Source organism: Nansenia antarctica (assembly GCF_963989245.1).
Source record: "Nansenia antarctica genome assembly, chromosome: 8".
NCBI classification, from domain to species: Eukaryota; Metazoa; Chordata; class Actinopteri; order Argentiniformes; family Microstomatidae; genus Nansenia; species Nansenia antarctica.
Window position 1 is genome coordinate 14,532,139 of NC_137678.1, and position 23,298 is coordinate 14,555,436.

The following is a 23,298-nucleotide window of genomic DNA, read 5'->3' on the forward strand; positions in this document are numbered from 1 at the left end:
GGTAACTCTGTAGCAGATTTTTTGATTCCACCCAGTAGGTTAACCTGTCATTTATCATTTTATCCATAGTTTTTCCCACCTGGGAGGTTAATGCAATTGGCCTATAGCTGCTTGGATTGTGGGGATCTTTACCTGGTTTTCTAATTGGCACAATTAATTACTCTTTCCACCCCTGGGGAATCACTCCCTCTACCCAAATTTTGTTGCACAGCATCAACAGAACATCTTTCCCTTTGTCACTCAGTTTCTCCAACATGATATAACAGATAGAGTCCCTCCCTGGAGCAGATTTCTTTAACTTCCTCAGCACCTTAAGTAGTTCCGCTCTAGTGAACAATGCATCCAAGCTGCCCTCTACTCCATCCACCCTCACATCTACATCAGGATACCTTAACATAGTCTCTTCCCTCCCTTTCTTCTCTTCCAGACTTAGGTTGTCAGAGCTATGTACCCTAACCAATGTTCTAGCAATGACTTCAGCTTTCTCTTTACTTGTAACAATAACATCATCACCTTCAATAAGCATAGGATACCCATATTTCCTCCCTATCCCTTTCATATTTTTAACCATTCCCCACACCTGCCCTATTGGAGTAGTACGTCCCACAGAGTCACAGAACTTTCTCCAGTGCTCCCTCTTTGCCTTCCTAACAGCTCTCCTTACTAGTGCCTGTGCTCTCTTATATTCAGTCAGTAGCTGAAAGTTATGGAGATTCTTCAATCTCCTAAATGCTCCATTCCTTATTTTAACAGCATCTTTGCATTCTTTTGACCACCACGGTACTCTTCTATTCATTTGCCTTGGCCCTGATTTCGGTATCGCCTCCCCTGCTGCAGCCACTATACCTGCGTTAATTTCCCTGCATACCTCTTCAATACCCCTACTCCCATCTACCAAGGACAACCACTCTTCACTTACTTCTGCAAACTTCCCCCAATCCGCTTTCTCTAGTATCCATCTCCCTCCTCTTATTTCACAATCCTTTCCCAGTTCCACCCCCACCCGAACCCTGATGGGGTAATGATCACTTCCAATTGTATTCCCTGCAAGAACTTCCCACTCACATTTATCTGCCACATTCCTGGATACTATGGTTAAGTCTAAGACTGATTCAGTCCCTCTGGTGATATCTATTCTAGTTGCAGACCCATCGTTAAGACACACTAGACCCTCCTCTCCCATAAACTCCTCTATAACAGTCCCATTAGCATCATCCCTATCTCCCCATAGTGTGTTATGCGCATTAAAATCCCCACACCAGATTGTTTTCCCAGACAGATCCTTCCAAATACCTTCCAGTTGTTTAATTTCTAACTGTCTACATGGGTTATAGAAATTATTGATCAGGACTTTACCCTCCTTCGACCACACCTCAATAATGATAAACTCCAAGTCATCTCCTTTCCTCACCTCCCTGTACTGTATGCCACTCTGAATAAAGGTGATGACCCCCCCACCCCTACCGGTATCTCTGTCCCGTCTAACTGACACATATCCTGCTATCACAAAATCTAGTTTAGGAATCAGCCAGGATTCTTGTACACATATTACATTTGGCCTAACCTCCAGATCTTCAACATACTTTTTAAATTCCTGCCCATTAGAAATCAAACTCCTTGCATTCCATTGGAGGATAGTTAATACCATTATTATATGTCTGAACATGACTTTGATTGAGATGATTCCTCGACACTACTAGTACCTGGTTCATTAAGCGCATCTACTACATCTCCCCACTCCATCCCTTGCACATGTAAGTACTTTCTGGCAGACTTAACTATAATCTTAATTCTATCTGTTCTACTACTTATTTGGGCAGCTCCATTGATAACATCAGCAATAAAAAGCACAAAATCAATTTTCTTTACAATCAATGTGTCATCCTGAATTTTTCCACACGCTGTAGGCCTACTTTCTCCTCCCTTCATGTTATTCCCTTCCTTTGCCACAGAAACTGGTTTGGGGATTTGCTTAACTGCTTCTGCATAAGACAGCCCTTGCTCAGCTTTAACCCTTTGAACTTCTCTCATGCGTTTGAATGAGAGAAAGATTTAGTTGGCGCTGTTACATTTTATAGACATGAACGTAATTAACATACGTAAACCTGCGTATGACAACACACAGCGTGAGTATGCAAATGAGATCAACATTAAACACCCCCACTCTCAGACCTGTACAATACCGTAAAGCAGCGATTCCCAACCTATGGGCCGCGGCCCTCTAGTGGTCCGTGAGAGTACTGCAAGTGGGCCGCCAAACATGGGCAAAATATATTTTTACAAAAACGTTTTAATTAAAAAAAAAATACATGCATGGTACTGTATTTTTTTCTTTAAAACCTTCAAAAATGCATCATCAGTGTGCTACTACTAGACCTACTGCACTGTATGTATGATGATTGTATGATGATGCATATGAAATATTCAATAAGAATAAGAGAATAATGATGAGACACACAAAAACATTTACACGTCTGTAAAATGCCTGTGTGGGCCGCGAATACTTTCGAGATTTTTATGTGGGCCTCGAGTCCAAAAAGGTTGGGAACCGCTGCCGTAAAAACTTTGACAGACACTTTAATAGATCACACACCCAACATGAATTGCATGAATCTCTCCATCTTGAACTTGGTCATTGGTTTCGTCATAGCATCTGCCACCATATCTTCTGTAGGACAGTACTCTAGTATGACTTTACCATCATTTTCTGCTGAACGAACAAAATGATATCTAATATCAATATGTTTGGACCTTTGGCAGCACACTGGATCTTTTGATAAAGCAATTGCACCTTGATTATCTTCAAATATTTTCACTGGTGCATATTGACCATTGTTCTCCATCCCATTCATTAATTGTATTAGGTATAAACTCTCTTGTGTGGTCGCAGCCAGCGCCATGTATTCTGCCTCGCAGGTTGACAAGGCTACTGTAGCTTGTTTCTTTGATTTCCATGAAATCAGTGGGCCATCATCTGTTAAACTGAAGCAATAACCAGTCGTGCTTCGTCTGTCACTTAGTCACGTCAATACTATGACAACCAACACTGGAGGGAATATTACTCTAGCTGTTGTTGTAATAACTCGGAAAGAGTCAATGTATTTTTACACTGCATATTTAACACTGCGGAATTTACTGTGTGGTAACAGTGATTCACAAACAATTGATTTATGCAGACTCAAATCACAGAACATCAAAATATTGACTCTATGGCGTACCCAGTATAATCACAGTTAATTTAGGGGAGTTTATAACTCTCTGGGTAGGACCTATAGAAAAAAACGTGCATGACAGTCATTATGAAAATAGTATAAATTATGTTCAATATGTGTGCAGTAGAAACATGAACAGGAAAGACAAATACGGTCAAAATGCAGAAAGAATGAAAGGTTACATTTTGGAACATTCTTCCACTGGTGTTGCTCTTGGGACAAAAATTGTCCTGAAATCAGAAAAAAAAAATCTGAAATAATGTCCAGAAATTACCTCATTGGACAGAAAGGGTTACGCATCCGCATGTCCAGGCACATTGCCAATGTTTATTAGCCTAAAACTAAGGATGCTCTGGTTCATGAGGCAAGAATCACTCACTTTGATTTCATTATCAGATGTATCTACTCAACCTCTTAACACAAAACTCACTGATGACCTGTAAACATAGCATAGCATAACCACTGTATTAGCAACCCCACTGTATTTGCATCTGGTTCGATGCCGAAATGCGTTTCGTTGAATCTAATGTAATCTAGTGAAGAGTTCCCTGCAATGCACACATAAAAACATGATTTAGGATAATAGATACAAATGTAGATATCTATAACCCCTCAAATATGTTGTAGTTTAATCGGGAATCATATTTGATTGGATTTGTAATTATTAAACAATACGTGCATGTTATGAACGTATTCTCATAAATAATAACAACAGTAGGACACATTGTGTTTAAACTGATGTTGTTTTCGAGATATGAGTGCAGTTCCATATTGTTGCGTGCTCGTTGCGCAGAACTGTTGCGCAGAATTTCACTGGGTGAAATAAATGTATTTTCTGTGGGGATTTGTTGTCATTATCGTCATGGAGTCACTATAGATTCATATTAATTTGGGGCGTTTATACCTGGTATCACTGACCATTTATAGGCAACTACGGGCATTAGTTTACATTAGGGATGCAACCTCAGCAAATATGTTCAAGTCAAGATTTGACTTTAAATGACTAGATAATTAAATTATTATTATTATATATATATATATTATATATATTGGAGCACTTTGAGCTGCAATGTTCACAGGAAAAGCGCTATACAAATAAAAAGTTATTATTATTATTATTAAAAGGATGGGACAAGACGCTCGTTCAGGTGCAACAACATTTTAGGCACGGTATGGTGACGTCACGAACCATATATGGTTATTTTCTAATCCATTCAAACTCCGTCAAGGTGGGTTTCGGCTGCAATTAAATCGGGATATACTTGGCTCCATCATGCTCATATCTACCCGGTGACAGCGGACCTTGTCACGTGATAACACGGCGCGATTCCATTGGCCAACTTTCAGATCGGGGAAGTTGTTTTTGTTGTCAGTCTGAAGACCCTCATTTCAAAACGAGGTAGGGACCCTACACACCCTGTATTGTGCATTATATTCATAAACACTAGTTTGATTGGAATCGTGTTCCACACTACCGAGTTCTGTTTACTGCTACCGTGCTGGCCCGGGAGTAAATAGATTGTCGTGCGTATTGACTTGTTTCGTGTCATGTTCTTACAACTTGAGACAAGTCTTGCAATTCAAACGGGTTGAGCCCGGCGGTGGATATCCCAGGTGTTGTTGTTTTAATAGCTGGTAAAGATAACTGGATCTTGTGAAGGTAAGGTTTATAAACGTTACGGCAATATGAAATGGTATGCCCACCGACAGATTTTCGACTGTCACCCTTAGTGTGATCTGTCATTATCAGCTGTCAAATCAGCAGCAGTTGGCAAGCTAGTCACGTAGCTAGCCACCCTACCTAGCTTCCAGATGGATGTGGCAGCAGCATTAGAGAACATTAGACATTAGAAATGATTTGTGTTAACCTTACCTCTGCTGTGTTATTATGTCAATATGTCAACTGTTGATGAACATAGAGCTAACCCCACTAACTAGCTGACTTGTTTGTTAAGTTTGGACTTGGATGGGCACACATGTTGTTGATAATTGGTTGTTTTTCATTCACGGTACGCAGTGATAGATTGAGACCATAGTTACAGTTGTTAGTGGCTTTTATCCACAGAGACTGTGCCAAACATGTAGCTAGCGTTACTACAAGAACACACCCTACCAACTAAGCCACGCAGGACCACTTTGGTTATGTCATTTGTTGTTGGTGAAAGGACTGTTGATTTCTCTCTATCGGTTGGTATCTCACAAGCAATATCTCAGACACCACTGGGACAATTTTGACTAAATGATGTGTCTTGCCATAGAGATCTGGCATTTATAACATTACACTGATTTGCCCAAGGAAGATGCTATAGTAGTAACAACTGAAATTCCAAACATAGAACAAGCATATCTCCTGTCTTGTTAGATCGATAGTCAGGAGTTCTGGTACATATCTAACAGCCCCTCATAATCCTTTATTGTCACCAATTCATAACCAATTCACAGAAGGATTACATCATTCGTGAGGGACAACATGTTTACAGTAGACCTGTTTGGTTATGTAGGCCTAACATTATCTTACAAAGGTTTAATTTCTTTCATCCCGCACCTCCTGGTCACCCAGCTCCATTACAAGAGAACCCGTATTCGGACCGTTCTAGTCCGCCCCTGGTCCTGGTCTGGCCCATCGCTATGATGATGGAGGAAGGGGCGCGGAGCTGCCTGCTTAGCTCACGCGCCACCCTGGAGCAGGATATCAAGGCGTCCTACCTGATGGATCACATGATCAGCGACGGCGTGCTAACACTGGACGACGAGGAGAGGATCAGGAGCAAGGTGGGTCTCTGAGGAGGGAGGAGTGGCGCAGGAGGTAGAGCCGCCGTCTAATGATCGCAAGGTTGGCAGATCGGCGGTTCGAGCCCCGGCTGGCCACATGTCGAAGTGTCCTTGGGCAAGACACTGAACCCCAAATTTCTCCCAGTGAGCGGGCCGGCGCCTTGCATGGTTGCTTGCCGCCATTGGTGTGTGAATGGGTGAATGAGAGGCCGTTGTAAAGCGCTTTGGATAAGTGCAGTCCATTTGACCATTTTCTTATTAGGAGTAAAGGAGGTGGATGTTGCCAAATTCTAGGCCTGTTTGAATGCTGCCAAAATACCTCCTTCCTTCTTACTGAAATCACTGATCTGACATGACTTGATTGATGAAAGCAATGTATGTGGTGGATAGTTTAGTTGGCTTATCAGGTCTGAATCAGTTTATATTGATTATCTGTGTAGAGCCTATAACTCTTCTTCACTCATATGTTTCTGTCCTTCTTTCTCTCCCTCACTCCTACATCCCTCTCACTCTTTTTCTCTCTCCACCCCCTCCCCCTTCCTTCTCTCTATCCCCTCCCCACCCGTCCCTCCTCCCCCATCTCTTTCCATCCCCCCTCTCTCTCTCTCTCTCTCTCTCTCTCTCTCTCTCTCTCTCTCTCTCTCTCTCTCTCTCTCTCTCTCTCTCTCTTCCCCCACCCCCCCTCTCTCTATCCCCTATCTCATCCTCTCTCCAGCCTACCAGGAGGGACCAGGCGGTGGCCCTGCTGGAGTTGCTCCTGAGGAAGGACAACCGGGCTTACATCTCCTTCTACAACGCCCTGGTGCGGGAGAGCTACGGGGACCTGGCCAACCTGCTCCATTGTCACCTGCCCCTCACCTCCCCCGAGGCCGAAAAGAGCTTCTTAGACGGGGGAACGCCCTACGGTGAGTAGGCCAGTTAAACAGATGTCAAGTTGTTGCAAACAGTAGCCCCAGAATTCAAGTCGCTCAGACTGAGTCTCGAACTTGCGACCTCGGACTTCCCAACATACGCGACGATTTGATTTGATTTATTAGGATCCCCATTCTTCCTGGCGTCCACACAAAACATATACAAGAAATCATCACAAAAACATGTAACAAAGAAGAATAACATCAGCATACATAACAACAAATAAAAAATAAAAAGTCAGCAATGCTCACAGCCTCTTTTTTTGGTGAGCATCACAAAACACATAACAAAGAAGAACCATCCACACACAACAATAAATAAACAACAATTGAAATACTCTGTTAGGAGTACCTGTGGCAACTACACAAATCGAATGCGTATGATGTGTTGCTTCACTTGTTTTTTGAAACTGATTTTACTCTGGGTTTTAGAGACATGACCTTGTAGGGCGTTCCATTCAACCTAGGGATGTCCCCATCCCACGTTTTCACTACCGATACGTGGGCTTCAGGTATCTGCGATACCGATATCAATCCGATATTTGTATTTATTTTTTTACTCCTGAATAATAACAAATACTTCCCCAGTATATAGTCCACAACAACAGTTGGCTATTAAAGACTGCCAGCCTTTATTCAAGTAACAAAAACAGTACTCTGCAGCATTACTCAGTGACCGACTGGTTTAAAGTTAAAACAATTTAAACAGCAGCATTCAGCATTGTAGGAAAAAAAAGTGACTGTCTGATTTTTTGTTTTAGTGCCTTCAGGTTTTTATTCTATTTATCTTCTCTTACAAATGGAAAATCAATTATAGGACCCCTTTTTAAAGTGTAGCCTTGCAAATAACAGTAGCAAAAACAAAATGGCACTGTAAAACATAACTTAAATATAACTTTCCAAATAAATCTGTATAGTATTCGAAATAAATAACAATAACAAATAACAACTGCTTTAACAACAACAACAAAAACCCATTAAAAATCACTTTTACAGGTGCTGTTTCTTTGTAACAAAGCTTTTGAACATATTATTCAGTTAACCATGAGGGAGAGATTCTTCTTCAGGAAGATCAACCTGTTCCTGTGCAGTCAACCTTCTGTCATGAACAATAATTCATGTTCACACTTGACATTTGAGAAAATGAAATGGTAATAGTAGTGCAAATTCCTTGCAGAATTGAGATATGAGGGATTTGTTAATCACACACACACACACACACACACACACACACACACACACACACACACACACACACACACACACACACACACACACACACGTTGAATCAGATTAGGCTAAGTAAAGTGAACAGAAATTCCCTTACCTGTCTTTGTAACGTGGATCAAGCAGGGTTGCAACCGAGTAGAACGGCTCAGACTCCAGGTTGTCAGAACGTCTGTTGAGAGCGTAGAGGAGGCGTGTGCTTTTCATCGCTTCAATCCCCTGGTCAGTGTCGTTTTCCCGACTGAGAACACGTCTCAGGACACCCACAATGGGGATGACATCAGCTAGTGATGTGGATGAGGCACTCACCTCTCTTGTCCTCTCCTCAAAAGGGGCCAACACCGTGGTGGCAGTCTTCCCCAACAGCCCCCACTGGTTTGCTGTTAGCGTCGCTGGCAGGTCATATTCAGCCACATGCGCAGAGAGTGACCGTTTCTGCGCAATGAGGCTTTCAATCATGTAGTGGTGTGTAGTGGTGTGTAGTGGTGTGTAGTGGTGTGTGTTCTAGGTGCTGTTCCACCTAGTTTGAACGTCCTGCCGCAGACGCTTAAGCGGCATATTTAGCTCTACTTGGATATCCTGCAGCCGTGAATATGCTAAGGCGAGTGTTTGAAATGGCCTTCCTTTTTTCTCCCGTTGGCCAGTGCATCACTCACACAGGTAGGGGTAGTTTAGAGGTATTTCTGGCCTATTTTGACGTTAAACGTGAGGTGGGTTTTGATAATGCAATCCAGAGCTATGCTGTTAAAAAATCCTGGGGAAAACCCAGGTTATGTGTGTGTTATTTATTTATTTGTGTGTGTGTGTCTGTGTACGTGTCTGTGCCTGTCTGTCTGTGTGTGTCTGTCTGTCTGTGCGCGCTCTGGTGTATCTGTTCCTCTCTCCGACCATCCCTGTATTTCTGTGCATGTCTCTCACTCTTCTTCTTCTTCTTCTTCTTCTTCTTCTTCTCCTCCTCCTCCTCCTCCTCCTCCTCCTCCTCCTCCTCCTCCTCCTCCTCCTCCTCCTCCTCCTCCTCCTCCTCCTCCTCCTTCTTCTTCTTCTTCTTCTTCTTCTTCTTCTTCTTCTTCTTCCTCTTCCTCTGTTCCTTCCGGTGTGTGTACCAGTCCAGACAGTGTTGAGTGAGGGCGGGGTGCCCCAGAGGCCCGTGGTGTTTGTGAGCAGGCCGGCCCTGGTGAACCGGGTCAGGGAGAAGCTGTACCGCCTCCAGAAGGAGCCTGGCTGGGTCACCGTGTTCGGCATGGCCGGCTGTGGCAAGTCAGTGCTGGCCGCAGAGGCCGTCAGAGACCACGCTCTCATCACAGGTAAACTCACTGTAGAAATACATGAGGACCTTCCAGTGTTTCCAGTGTTTTAGTTTGAATGTTGGCTTCACCAGATGGCATTAGCATTACCCAAATATTAATATAATAATAATAATAATAATAATAATAATTAGGGCTGTCAATGTTAACGCGTTAACGATCGTGGTTAATTTGGAAACCTTAACGTGGTAAAAATAAGTGAATATTACCATGAATCATAACTTCCACTGACATGCGGCGTCAAACGCCTGTAGAGGGGTTTCAAGACAGACTGATCTGCTACTGTCAGTGTACAATAATGTTTATTGAAAGTAACAATCAGCACTTTTTTTTGTTTTACTTGTAATATCAGTGAACAACAGCTGTGTGGTCTGAACCCAGAACTGAGTTTTACATCAGCTCTTCTAGTGACCCATTGATATATCAGCCAGTCTGAAGCCGTATACAAAGCATTACCATGTTCATGTCATAGCGACCTTAATGTTAACAGATGTGTGGTTGACTGGTTGACTTGATGGGCATGTCTCCTAACAGTCTACATCTGACAGCAGGCACAGATACAGATACTGGTTGACTTGATGGGCATGTCTCCTAACAGTCTCCATCTGACAGCAGGCACAGATACAGATACTGGTTGCCTTGATGGGCATGTCTCCTAACAGTCTACATCTGACAGCAGGCACAGATACAGATACTGGTTGACTTGATGGGCATGTCTCCTAACAGTCTACATCTGACAGCAGGCACAGATACAGATACTGGTTGACTTGATGGGCATGTCTCCTAACAGTCTACATCTGACAGCAGGCTCAGATACAGATACTGGTTGACTTGATGGGCGTGTCTCCTAACAGTCTACATCTCACAGCAGGCACAGATACAGATACTGGTTGACTTGATGGGCATGTCTCCTAACAGTCTACATCTGACAGCAGGCACAGATACAGATACTGGTTGACTTGGTACCATGTCTCCTAACAGTCTACATCTTACAGCAGGCACAGATACAGATACTGGTTGCCATGGTACCATGTCTCCTAACAGTCTACATCTGACAGCAGGCTCAGATACAGATACTGGTTGCCATGGTACCATGTCTCCTAACAGTCTACATCTGACAGCAGGCTCAGATACAGATACTGGTTGCCATGGTACCATGTCTCCTAACAGTCTCCATCTGACAGCAGGCACAGATACAGATACTGGTTGCCATGGTACCATGTCTCCTAACAGTCTACATCTGACAGCAGGCACAGATACAGATACTGGTTGCCATGGTACCATGTCTCCTAACAGTCTACATCTGACAGCAGGCACAGATACAGATACTGGTTGACTTGATGGGCGTGTCTCCTAACAGTCTCCATCTGACAGCAGCACAGATACAGATACTGGTTGCCATGGTACCATGTCTCCTAACAGTCTACATCTGACAGCAGGCACAGATACAGATACTGGTTGCCATGGTACCATGTCTCCTAACAGTCTACATCTGACAGCAGGCACAGATACAGATACTGGTTGCCATGGTACCATGTCTCCTAACAGTCTACATCTGACAGCAGGCTCAGATACAGATACTGGTTGCCATGGTACCATGTCTCCTAACAGTCTACATCTGACAGCAGGCACAGATACAGATACTGGTTGCCATGGTACCATGTCTCCTAACAGTCTACATCTGACAGCAGGCACAGATACAGATACTGGTTGCCATGGTACCATGTCTCCTAACAGTCTACATCTGACAGCAGGCACAGATACAGATACTGGTTGCCATGGTACCATGTCTCCTAACAGTCTACATCTGACAGCAGGCTCAGATACAGATACTGGTTGCCATGGTACCATGTCTCCTAACAGTCTACATCTGACAGCAGGCTCAGATACAGATACTGGTTGCCATGGTACCATGTCTCCTAACAGTCTACATCTGACAGCAGGCTCAGATACAGATACTGGTTGCCATGGTACCATGTCTCCTAACAGTCTACATCTGACAGCAGGCACAGATACAGATACTGGTTGCCATGGTACCATGTCTCCTAACAGTCTACATCTGACAGCAGGCTCAGATACAGATACTGGTTGCCATGGTACCATGTCTCCTAACAGTCTACATCTGACAGCAGGCACAGATACAGATACTGGTTGCCATGGTACCATGTCTCCTAACAGTCTACATCTGACAGCAGGCTCAGATACAGATACTGGTTGCCATGGTACCATGTCTCCTAACAGTCTACATCTGACAGCAGGCACAGATACAGATACTGGTTGCCATGGTACCATGTCTCCTAACAGTCTACATCTGACAGCAGGCACAGATACAGATACTGGTTGCCATGGTACCATGTCTCCTAACAGTCTACATCTGACAGCAGGCTCAGATACAGATACTGGTTGCCATGGTACCATGTCTCCTAACAGTCTACATCTGACAGCAGGCACAGATACAGATACTGGTTGCCATGGTACCATGTCTCCTAACAGTCTACATCTGACAGCAGGCTCAGATACAGATACTGGTTGCCATGGTACCATGTCTCCTAACAGTCTACATCTGACAGCAGGCTCAGATACAGATACTGGTTGCCATGGTACCATGTCTCCTAACAGTCTACATCTGACAGCAGGCTCAGATACAGATACTGGTTGCCATGGTACCATGTCTCCTAACAGTCTACATCTGACAGCAGGCACAGATACAGATACTGGTTGCCATGGTACCATGTCTCCTAACAGTCTACATCTGACAGCAGGCTCAGATACAGATACTGGTTGCCATGGTACCATGTCTCCTAACAGTCTACATCTGACAGCAGGCACAGATACAGATACTGGTTGCCATGGTACCATGTCTCCTAACAGTCTACATCTGACAGCAGGCTCAGATACAGATACTGGTTGCCATGGTACCATGTCTCCTAACAGTCTACATCTGACAGCAGGCACAGATACAGATACTGGTTGCCATGGTACCATGTCTCCTAACAGTCTACATCTGACAGCAGGCACAGATACAGATACTGGTTGCCATGGTACCATGTCTCCTAACAGTCTACATCTGACAGCAGGCACAGATACAGATACTGGTTGCCATGGTACCATGTCTCCTAACAGTCTACATCTGACAGAGGCTCAGATACTATTACAACGTTGACACATTAAGTACATAGGAGTCCGCTGACTCGCACCATCATACTTTAGCTTGTTTAGCTTATTTTCAGCATCGGTACCAAGTCGAACCTTGAACACTGTATGTATTGCTTCACTGTATTTACTTTGACTGTGTGGTGGTTTCTCTCCCTCTGTCTCCCTCAGAGTGTTTTCCCGGGGGGGTCCACTGGCTGTCCATCGGGCAGCTGGACCGGTCAGGCCTGCTGGTGAAGGTCCAGTCTCTGTGCTTCCGCCTGGAGCAGAGCCAGGAGCCCCCCTGCCAGGCCCTCCAGCGGCCCCCCAGCTCCCTGGAGGAGGCCAAGGAGCGCCTGCGCTACCTGATGCTCCGCAGGTTCCCCAAGTGAGGAGCCTGTCCACTCCCCCCCCCCCAAAAAAAGCGACTTACAATTAGAGATTACAGGGACAGTCTCCCTGGAGTAACTTAAGGCTAAGTGCCTTAGTACCACTAGTGGTGGTGTTCCTAGGTGGGATTTGAACTCATGACCTTCTGTTCACCAGTCCATCTCACTATCCACTATGCCACCTCTTCCCCACATTGTCCTACATTTTTTTAAATATATACAGTACAGGCCAAAAGTTTGGACACACCTTCTCATTCAATGCGTTTCCTTTATTTTCATGACTATTTACATTGTAGATTCTCACTGAAGGCATCAAAACTATGAATGAACACATGTGGAATTATGTACTTAACAAAAAAGTGTGAAATAACTGAAAACATGTCTTATATTCTAGTTTCTTCAAAGTAGTCACCCTTTGCTCTGATTACTGCTTTGCACACTCTTGGCATTCTCTTGATGAGCTTCAAGAGGTAGTCACCTGAAATGGTTTTCCAACAGTCTTGAAGGAGTTCCCAGAGATGCTTAGCACTTGTTGGCCCTTTTGCCTTCACTCTGCGGTCCAGCTCATCCCAAACCATCTCGATTGGGTTCAGGTCCGGTGACTGTGGAGGCCAGGTCATCTGGCGCAGCACTCCATCACTCTCCTTCTTGGTCAAATAGCCCTTACACAGCCTGGATGTGTGTTTGGGGTCATTGTCCTGTTGAAAAATAAATGATGGTCCAACTAAACGCAAACCGGATGGGATGGCATGTCGCTGCAGGATGCTGTGGTAGCCATACTGGTTCAGTATGCCTTCAATTTTGAATAAATCCCCAACAGTGTCACCAGCAAAGCACCCCCACACCATCACACCTCCTCCTCCATGCTTCACGGTGGGAACCAGGCATGTAGAATCCATCCGTTCACCTTTTCTGCGTCGCACAAAGACACGGCGGTTGGAACCAAAGATCTCAAATTTGGACTCATCAGACCAAAGCACAGATTTCCACTGGTCTAATGTCCATTCCTTGTGTTTCTTGGCCCAAACAAATCTCTTCTGCTTGTTGCCTCTCCTTAGCAGTGGTTTCCTAGCAGCTATTTGACCATGAAGGCCTGATTCGCGCAGTCTCCTCTTAACAGTTGTTCTAGAGATGTGTCTGCTGCTCGAACTCTGTGTGGCATTCATCTGGTCTCTAATCTGAGCTGCTGTTAACCTGCGATTTCTGAGGCTGGTGACTCGGATGAACTTAACCTCAGCAGCAGAGGTGACTCTTGGTCTTCCTTTCCTGGGGCGGTCCTCATGTGAGCCAGTTTCTTTGTAGCGCTTGATGGTTTTTGCGACTGCACTTGGGGACACATTCAAAGTTTTTGCAATTTTGACCATCATTTCTTAAAGTAATGATGGCCACTCGTTTCTCTTTACTTAGCTGATTGGTTCTTGCCATAATATGAATTCTAACAGTTGTCCAATAGGGCTGTCGGCTGTGTATCAACCTAACTTCTGCACAACACAACTGATGGTCCCAACCCCATTAATAAGGCAAGAAATTCCACTAATGAACCCTGACAAGGCACACATGTGAAGTGAAAACCATTTCAGGTGACTACCTCATGAAGCTCATTGAGAGAACACCAAGGGTTTGCAGCGCTATCAAAAAAGCAAAGGGTGGCTACTTTGAGGAATCTAAAATATAAGACATATTTAGAGTTATTTCACACTTTTTTGTTAAGTGCATAATTCCATATGTGTTCATTCATAGTTTTGATGCCTTCAGTGAGAATCTACAATGTAAATAGTCATGGTCCAAACTTTTGGCCTGTACTGTATACACACACACACACAAAATATATATATATTTCTACATTAGATTAATCAGAATACTTTATTTTTTAATCGACTGACAGCCCTAATTACGATCCCATTGATCATGTCAATAAAGCATGTTTAGATTTACGTAAGGCGCCCTCCTGCCCACAGTCACAGCTATCTGTCAGAGGAGAGATCAAACCATGTTACCGACTCTAGATTCAATTAGAATGTGCGTTTTAGCATGGCTACCAAAGATGTTGTCAATACTAACAGTAGTATATGTCTCAAATGGCTAGGAGAGGCTGACGGTGTGTGTGTCTGTGTGTGTGTGTGTGTCTGTGTGTCTGTGTGTCTGTGTCTGTGTCTGTGTGTGTGTGTCTCTGTGTGTCTGTGTCTGTGTCTGTGTGTGTGTGTGTCTGTGTGTCTGTGTGTCTGTGTCTGTGTCTGTGTGTGTGTGTCTGTGTGTGTGTCTGTGTGTCTGTGTGTCTGTGTGTGTGTGTCTGTGTGTGTGTGTCTGTGTCTGTGTCTGTGTCTGTGTGTGTGTGTGTGTGTCTGTGTGTCTGTGTGTGTGTGTGTGTGTGTCTGTGTGTGTGTGTGTGTGTTTTCAGGTCTCTGCTGATACTGGATGACTTATGGGACAGTTCGGTCCTGAAGGCCTTTGATATCCAGTGTCGGGTGCTGCTCACAACTCGTGACAGAAGCCTCGCGGACTCTGTGAGCGGTATGTACGAACGCACCGTTTACGCTCTTCTGCAGTGTTATTCTGTGCGTGTGCGTGCGTGTGCGTGCGTGTGTTACCCTCACGGGTGTGTGTGCTGCTCCTGCCCAGGTTCTAAGGCGGAGGTGTCAGTGGAGAGTGGTCTGGATGAGGAGAAAGCTCTGGAGATCTTGGCCCTGTATGTGAACGACAAACCACAGAGACTACCGGAGCAGGCCCGCAGCATCGTCAGAGAGTGTAAAGGTACACACACACACAAACACACACACACATATACACACACACACATATGCACACACACACACCCATACTTTCTCAGAAACATGAATTTGAACTTCTATGCTAGAATGCCTTTAGATTCAAATCTGAGTGGTATTTTCAACACAAAACTTTAATGACAGGTTTTGGGGACCCCAGAGACCTATGTTAATTTGTGGAAAAAGAGCATAATAGGTCTCCTTTAATGATAAAATTAATGATGATGATTAAAATCATGATTTTTCTTTTCCATTTCTGAGAGAAAAACCTGGAACAGTTCTAGGGTTAGCTTTAGATGGGGTAAAGAAAAGTGTTATATCTTTGCACTCGATCAAATTTCAGGACCCTCCTTTCATGACTTTTCCTAGATATGCGAGTTCTACCACCCAGTATCCTTACATTTTCAAAATCACATCAGGATAAGCTAGTATAAAGCAATTCTTTAGTTTTTCTGTGTAGGAAGCAGGCTAATTTAAAAGCGGCCAACTAGTGGTTGTTGTGTGTAAATAGCAACTTGAGCATTGTAAAGACTATGGTCATTTGACTCCCGAGGCGGCTCTTATAGTAGGTAAAAAAAGGCACGGCTGTTCTAGCGTTAAACCAACCCCTCCCCTCCTCCCCAGGCTCCCCCCTGGTGGTGTCTCTGATCGGGGCTCTGCTCAGGGAGTACCCCGACCGCTGGGCCTACTACCTGCGCCAGCTGCAGCAGAAGCAGTTCAAGCGCATCCGCAAGTCCTCCTCCTACGACTACGATGCCCTGGATCAGGCCATGGCCGCCAGCATCGAGGTGCTGCCTGACGACCACAGGGAGCTCTACACAGACCTCACCGTGCTGCAGAAGGACGTCAAGATACCGGCCAAGGTCAGGCTGGTTGAGAGATGGCTGCTAGATGGCTAGGCTAAGCTAATAACAGGGTTCCCACGGGTCCTTGAAATCCTTGAAAGTTTGTGAATTTGAGAAAAATAAATCAAGGTCTTAAAAGTTTTAGAAAATAGACATGGGTCATTGAAAGTGCTTGAATTCCCCTTTCTCTCTCACAATTTTTTTTTTTTTTATAAAAAAATGTTTTACTTAGCTTGTCAACTAGTTCTGTCTCAAACTATGCCGTGTTGGGTCCTTGAATTTGAGGGAATTGAGTCTTGACAGTCCTTGAAAGGTGCTTGAATTTGATGTTTCAGAAGGTGTGGGAACCCTGGATAGGCTAAGCTAATTAATAATAATAATAATAATAATAATAATAATAATATCTTGGTTTTATATAGCGCCTTTCACAAACCCAATGACACTTTACAGAATTTACAGACAGAAAGTCAGACAGACACAACAGAAGGAAAAAAAACAAAGAAAGTGTCCAGGGTAGGGGCATTGCGGATCACTGTGGGGAGAGAGTTCCAAAGGGTGGGAGCTGCCACACTGAAGGCTCTGTCCCCGAAGGTCCATAGGTTGGTACGGGGGGGTGGAAAGCAGACCCATGTCTGAGGACCGCAGGTTCCGGGATGGGGTATGTTGGCAGAGAAGGTCAGTTAGGTACTTGGGGGGCACATCCGTGGAGGGACTTAGTGAGAAGAAGGAGGTGAGAAGGAGGATTTATATGTGGGACTTGACCGGAAGCCAGTGGAGGTGAATGAGGGTGGGGGTGATGTGCTGCCAGGGCTTGGTGTGCTGCCAGGGCTTGGTGTGGGTGAGAACCCTGGCAGCACATCACCCCCACACCTCAGCCCTTTGTGTTACCATGTCAAGAGCCAGGCAAGTGTAACGATAAGGAAATGATAATTGATATCATTTTATATCAAATATGCAGAGAATTAAAGTCTGTCTCTCTACATTCTGGGAAATTGAGCTATCATGGAGCATTCTGTGGCGCAGTTAACAGTTCTGCCTGTGGACAGTGCCAATAACTTGTCGCAATAACCTGTGGTGCAGATTTTTATGATATGATTGGTTCCCAAGAATAGTGATCTCATGACCAAGGAAACTTCTATTAATAGGGCCTATGCTTTTTGACTGCTATTTTCAAGTTACTCATGTAACTTTGCCATAAAAGGCCTCATTTGAGTCAACTGATTTAAGCTCTTTGTGCTTTATAAGTTCTACTCAATCTACTAAGAATCAATTAAATCCACAACAAGGTTCTTCTGCAGGTTCTGTCTGTTCTGTGGGATCTAGAACCGGAGGAGGTGGAGGACGTTCTCCAGAGTTTCGTCAACAAGTCCCTCCTGTTCAGAGACTGTCACCACCGGCCGTACCTCTACTACCTCCACGACCTCCAGCTGGACTTCCTGGCTGAGCAGAACCGCTCTCGGATCGAGGTGGGTCTCCCACGCTAAACATGTCACATGACTGTCTTCGTTGACTTTAGAAAACCTTTTCTGGTACTTGTATAAAGGAACATTAGCTGGTTCTCCACAGCGGGGCGTATACACCGTGCATGCCAAGGCCGGTTGCTTTTCCATAGGCACTCCCAGGCTTCAACAAGGTTGAAGGGGTGGCTGTGGTGCAGGAGGTAGAGCCGGCGTCTAATGATTGCAAGGTCAGCAGATCGGCGGTTCGAGCCCCGGCTGGCCACATGTCGAAGTGTCCTTGAGCAAGACACGGAATCCCAAATTGCTCCCAGTGAGAGGGCCGGCGCCTTGCATGGTAGCTTGCCGCCATTGGTGTGTGAATGGGTGAATGAGAGGCTGTTGTAAAGCGCTTTGGATAAAGGCGCTGTATAAGTGCAGTCCATTTATCATTTACCATTTAAAACTCAGGCTTTTAGCCTCCTCTACCCCCTGGTCCTTATGAGGCCAAACAGGGCTAGGGGTGTTGTTTAGAACGAGGGCGGGATATTCTTATCATCCAAGTGTTTTTAGTTGGCTAGCGAACTTGATGGGTCGCAACTTGAGCACCATCCAAGTTACCTCGTAACTTACCTTGTAAGTACACCAATGAAATGGATTTGAATAGCGTTTTTTTTTTTTTTTACAAATACAATCGTCATAAAGTGCTTTGGTTACCAGAACCTTCTGGGAGAATTTGATGTGTTACTAGTGTTACTCCGTAGTTCGCCACAAACTGCAGAATGTAAACATCTGGGGAGACTAGAAAGCACAATTGTGGAAATTCCGTTTTTTTTTTCTGAGTAGGGGCAGTCCCACTCATGTTTTTCATTTTATTGGACAGATACAGTGAAGACAGACAGGAATGTAAGGAGAAGAAGGGAGAAAGGGCATGTCAGCAGGGCATGGGCCGGATTCGAACCCATGCCGACATGGCCATATGTGCAATGTAGACCGCGGTGCTAGACCACTGGACCACCCCAGGCCACCAACTGTGGGAATTCAAACAGGCTTGTTCACCAGGCTTTGAACACTAGCTGGCTGCTCGTAAGCCTTGGCAAGCACTGGCACCACTGTTGAAAAGTGGCCATGTTAAGCTTTTTAGTTGAAGTGTGTGTGTGTGTGTGTGTGTGTGTGTGTGTGTGTTTCAGAGTCTGCACACTAAGGTGGTGCGTCAGTACCAACAGTTCTACCAACAGGGCCCCCCCACCTCAGGAGACGAGGAGTGTCTCTACTGGTTCAGGTTCCTCACCTACCACATGGCTAAAGCTAACCTAACCACGGTACTGCAACACACACACACACACACACACACACACGCATACACACACCTGGATATTTGACAAAGGTCACAGATACAGTATCATGGAAACAAGTGACACCGCTTTCACCACACAACTAAGCTTCCCATAACAGCTGGCACACGCATACACGCACACACACACACACACACACACACACAGACACACAGACACACAGACACACAGACACGCATACACCTGACCTAGTCATCATTCTCACTGAACCAGCCTGCCACTGTCACTTCTCAGTCTCTCTCTCTCTTCTCCTTGTCTTTTTCTTCACCTCTTCTCTCCGTGTCTCCGTGTGTAGGAGTTGTACTCTCTCATGTTCTCTCTGGACTGGATCAGAACCAAGGCCCAGATGATGGGCCCTGCTCACCTCATCAATGACTATGTGGAGTATGGACCCATCCTGGACAAAGAGGTCCGTATCTCCTGTGGCACCACCACCGTCACTGCTAAGTTGTGTCCTGTCTTATTTGTCCCCCACAACTTGTCACTTGTCCAGTTGTCTCACTTATGTCTTGTAACTGTTGTCACTTTATTATTTTATAATAATAATAATAATAATAATAATAATAATAATAATAATAATACATTAGGTAGTGCTGGGGACAGATAGAAGGGGGAGGGGGAGAAGGGGGAGAGGGTTAACTAGGAATGGCAAAGCTTGAAGAGGTGACCTCCAAATCATTCATGCCGAATCAAATCAATCTGATCCAATTGAATTGAAATGGAAGTACTACCCCTCTCTCAACTCTGGTCAAAGCTCTCCCCCCTCCAGCTTCTAGTCTGTGTTCCCCCCCCCCCTCCAGAACAGTGAGGTGCGGAGTGACTTCCAAGAGTTCCTGTCTCTGAACGGACACCAGCTGGAGCAGCGGCCCTTCCCTGACGTGGTGCAGCTGGCCCTGTCCCAGCCCGACACCTCCCAGGTCCACCGCCAGGCCCTGCTGCAGGCGCGCGACCAGGCCAGCAGGGGGAGACTCTACCTCGACTGGGTGTACGTCCTACCTGACACTCCTATGTGTTACTTTTTAAAAAGGCTTAATAGTTTTTATTATTTTCGATAAACAAACAGTAACTTAACTTTTTTTGTTGTTGTTGTTGTCTGGAACGCAGTTGCTTCTTGTTCAAAATGTTTGTTCATGGCGTTCAGATTTGAGAACATGGCAACAGTTTGAGGAAGCCCCGGAATGCCACAGATCTGCATTGTGGGGTCATTCATTACGGTTTTGGCATTGAATACACCCAGTAAACAAGGAGTCCAAAAGACGTCCTCGGGGAAGCCGGAATGTGGGTTCAGGTGACGTCTTTAGGACGTCTTAGTACATCTGAACCCACATTCCGGCTTCCCTGAGGACGTCTTTTGGACTCTTTGTTACTTTTTAAAAATGATTAATGGTTTTTATTATTTTCGATGAACAAACAGTAACTAACTTTTTTTGTCACTTTTGGACTCTTTGTTTACTGGGATTATGAGGGAATGAAAACAGTGAACAGAAACATTTACCGCAAGCATTGCTTCACGCCTGTCGTAGATGCGCATAATCTGAAGCCCCTTGTGCTGTAACACACTGTGACTGTGTTGATCAGGAACAAGAGCAGTCAGGAGAGCCTGTCCCGTCTGGTGGTCCAGCCCCACCAGGGCTCCATCTACTATGCCTGCTTCTCCCACAGCGGTGCCAAGATCGCCTCCTGTGGCGCCAGCAAGACACTGCGGGTAAGAGATGCACATAGATAGATAGATAGATATATCTTTATTTAGTCAGGACAGTGCACATTAATGAACAGTCACTTATACAAAGAATGGTGACAGTAAATATGCCGGATTTAGCTGTGAGCTAATTTGCATCCGTAGTCCTCATGACATAAAATCATACAATAGATAAATTAAAAAAAACAAGAATAATGGGAAACATCACAACAGAATACAACAGGACATAAAACAATGAGTATGTGACCATTGGGACATACATTGGTGCAGTAGAAAATAAAGTGCATAGTTTTTTTTCTTTTTTTAAATTTAAGTGCACACTCATGCACACGTGTGAGAGAGATATGGGAAGTTTATAAAGTGCACAGCCCTCCCCTCCATTCTGCAGGAGGCAGAAAAGTAGGAATAATACATACAGGAAACTCTCAGACTTAGCCTGGTTGTGTTTCTGATGTATCCGGATGAGTGTGTGAGTACTTTTGTAAGTGTGTGTGTGTGTGTATGTGTGTATAACGTGTCTGTGTGTGTGTATAACGTGTCTGTGTGTGTGTATAATGTGTGTGTGTGTGCTTGTGTGTGTTCCAGGTGTTTAAGAGCAGCTCAGGGGAGAAGCTCCTAGACATCCAGGCCCATGACGAGGAGGTGCTCTGCTGTGCCTTCTCCCCCGACGACCGTCTCCTAGCAACCTGCTCCAGCGACAGGAAAGTGAAGGTACAGCCTCACAGACAGACAGACAGACCGACAGACAGACAGACAGACAGACAGGCAGGCAGGCAGGCAGACAGACAGGCAGACAGGCAGGCAGACAGGCAGACAGACAGACAGGCAGACAGGCAGACATAAAGGCAGACAGACACAGAGAGACAGACTGAAGGCAGACAGGCAGACAGACTGAAGGCAGACAGACAGACAGACAGACAGACAGGCAGGTAGGCAGATAGACATACAGACAGACTGAAGGCAGGCCGGCAGACGGTCAGCCAGACAGAGACACAGAGAGACAGAGAGACAGACAGGCAGACGTTTAGAGACACAGACAGACACAGAGAGACCGACAGGCAGACGTTTAGAGACACAGACAGACAGACAGACTGTCTCTGTCAGTAGAAGGGGACAGTTGTGTATCTCTGCTAGACTACACTGTCTCTGTCAGTAGAAGGGGACAGTTGTGTATCTGTGCTAGACTAGACCATCTCTGTCTCTGTCAGTAGAAGGGGACAGTTGTGTATCTGTGCTAGCAGCTAGACTACACTATCTCTGTCAGTAGAAGGGGACAGTTGTGTATCTGTGCTAGACTAGACCAGACCATCTCTGTCTCTGTCCAGGTGTGGAACGTGGAGCGCGGGACTCTGACCAGACAGTTTGAGGAGGAGCACGAGGAGCAGGTCAACCACTGTCAGTTCACCCGCACGCGACACCGCCTCCTGCTGGCCACCTGCTCCAATGACAAGTTCCTTAACACAAAGGTGAGAGGTATGAGCTAAGCGTGTATGTGTATGTGTGTGTGTGTGTGTGTGTGTGTGTGTGACTGGGATTGACTCACCATTTACTGTATGCTGGCCTCCTCCTCCCTCCCTCCCTACTTTCTCCTAGTTTGTAGTCAGTCTCTGTATCCGTCTCACTTATTAAGACAAATGTCCTTATTGTAAGACGCTTTGGATGAAAGCGTTATGAATTTCTTTCTTTCTCTCTCTTTCTTTCTTTCTTTCTTTCTTTCTTTCTTTCTCCTACTATGTCTCTCCTACCACACATTACCTCTCCATTTGTCTACCCCCTCTCCCCCTTTCATCCCTCCATCTTTCTCTCTCTCTCTCTCTCTCTCTCTGTCTCTCTCTCTCTCTCTCTCCCAAGTTGTGGAACCTGAATAAGCCCGCCTCCCAGCACACCATGTTTGGTCACCTGGAGCCTGTCAATCACTGCTGCTTCTCCCCTGACGACGCCTACCTCTCCACCTCCTCCAATGACGGAAGCCTGAAGGTGGGGGGGGCGGGACTCTGTGTTCTTTAGTCAGACTGAAATGAAATTTACTATGAAGGGTTAAAGGTCATGATTATGTTGTGTGTGTCTGCATGCCCTTGAGTGTGAGTGTGAGTGTGAGTGTGAGTGTGATCTTGTTTGCATGTGTGTGTATAAATGCTGTAGGCTGTGTGTGTGTGTGTGTGTGTGTGTGTGTGTGTGTGTTGTGCATGTGATGCGTGTGTTTGAGTGATTCGTGTGTTTGAGTGATGTGTGTGTGTGTGTGTGTGTTACA

At 45.1% G+C, this 23,298-nt stretch overlaps 1 protein-coding gene across 1 annotated transcript in view; it reads left to right on the forward strand.

Moving 5' to 3' along the window:
- The first annotated feature begins 5,831 nt into the window (after positions 1-5,831).
- apaf1 (apoptotic peptidase activating factor 1) overlaps positions 5,832-23,298 on the forward strand; it is a 61,725-nt gene continuing 44,258 nt past the window's right edge. The window contains exons 1-15 of the mRNA XM_080537566.1: positions 5,832-5,984; positions 6,700-6,889; positions 9,229-9,426; positions 12,751-12,946; positions 15,346-15,458; positions 15,567-15,698; positions 16,337-16,575; positions 17,856-18,023; positions 19,184-19,315; positions 19,644-19,757; positions 20,149-20,333; positions 20,927-21,053; positions 21,633-21,758; positions 22,373-22,513; positions 22,899-23,024. Coding sequence (XP_080393692.1) covers positions 5,841-5,984; positions 6,700-6,889; positions 9,229-9,426; positions 12,751-12,946; positions 15,346-15,458; positions 15,567-15,698; positions 16,337-16,575; positions 17,856-18,023; positions 19,184-19,315; positions 19,644-19,757; positions 20,149-20,333; positions 20,927-21,053; positions 21,633-21,758; positions 22,373-22,513; positions 22,899-23,024 — 2,331 coding nt within the window. The 5' untranslated portion in view covers positions 5,832-5,840. The remainder of the gene's footprint in view (positions 5,985-6,699; positions 6,890-9,228; positions 9,427-12,750; positions 12,947-15,345; positions 15,459-15,566; positions 15,699-16,336; positions 16,576-17,855; positions 18,024-19,183; positions 19,316-19,643; positions 19,758-20,148; positions 20,334-20,926; positions 21,054-21,632; positions 21,759-22,372; positions 22,514-22,898; positions 23,025-23,298) is intronic.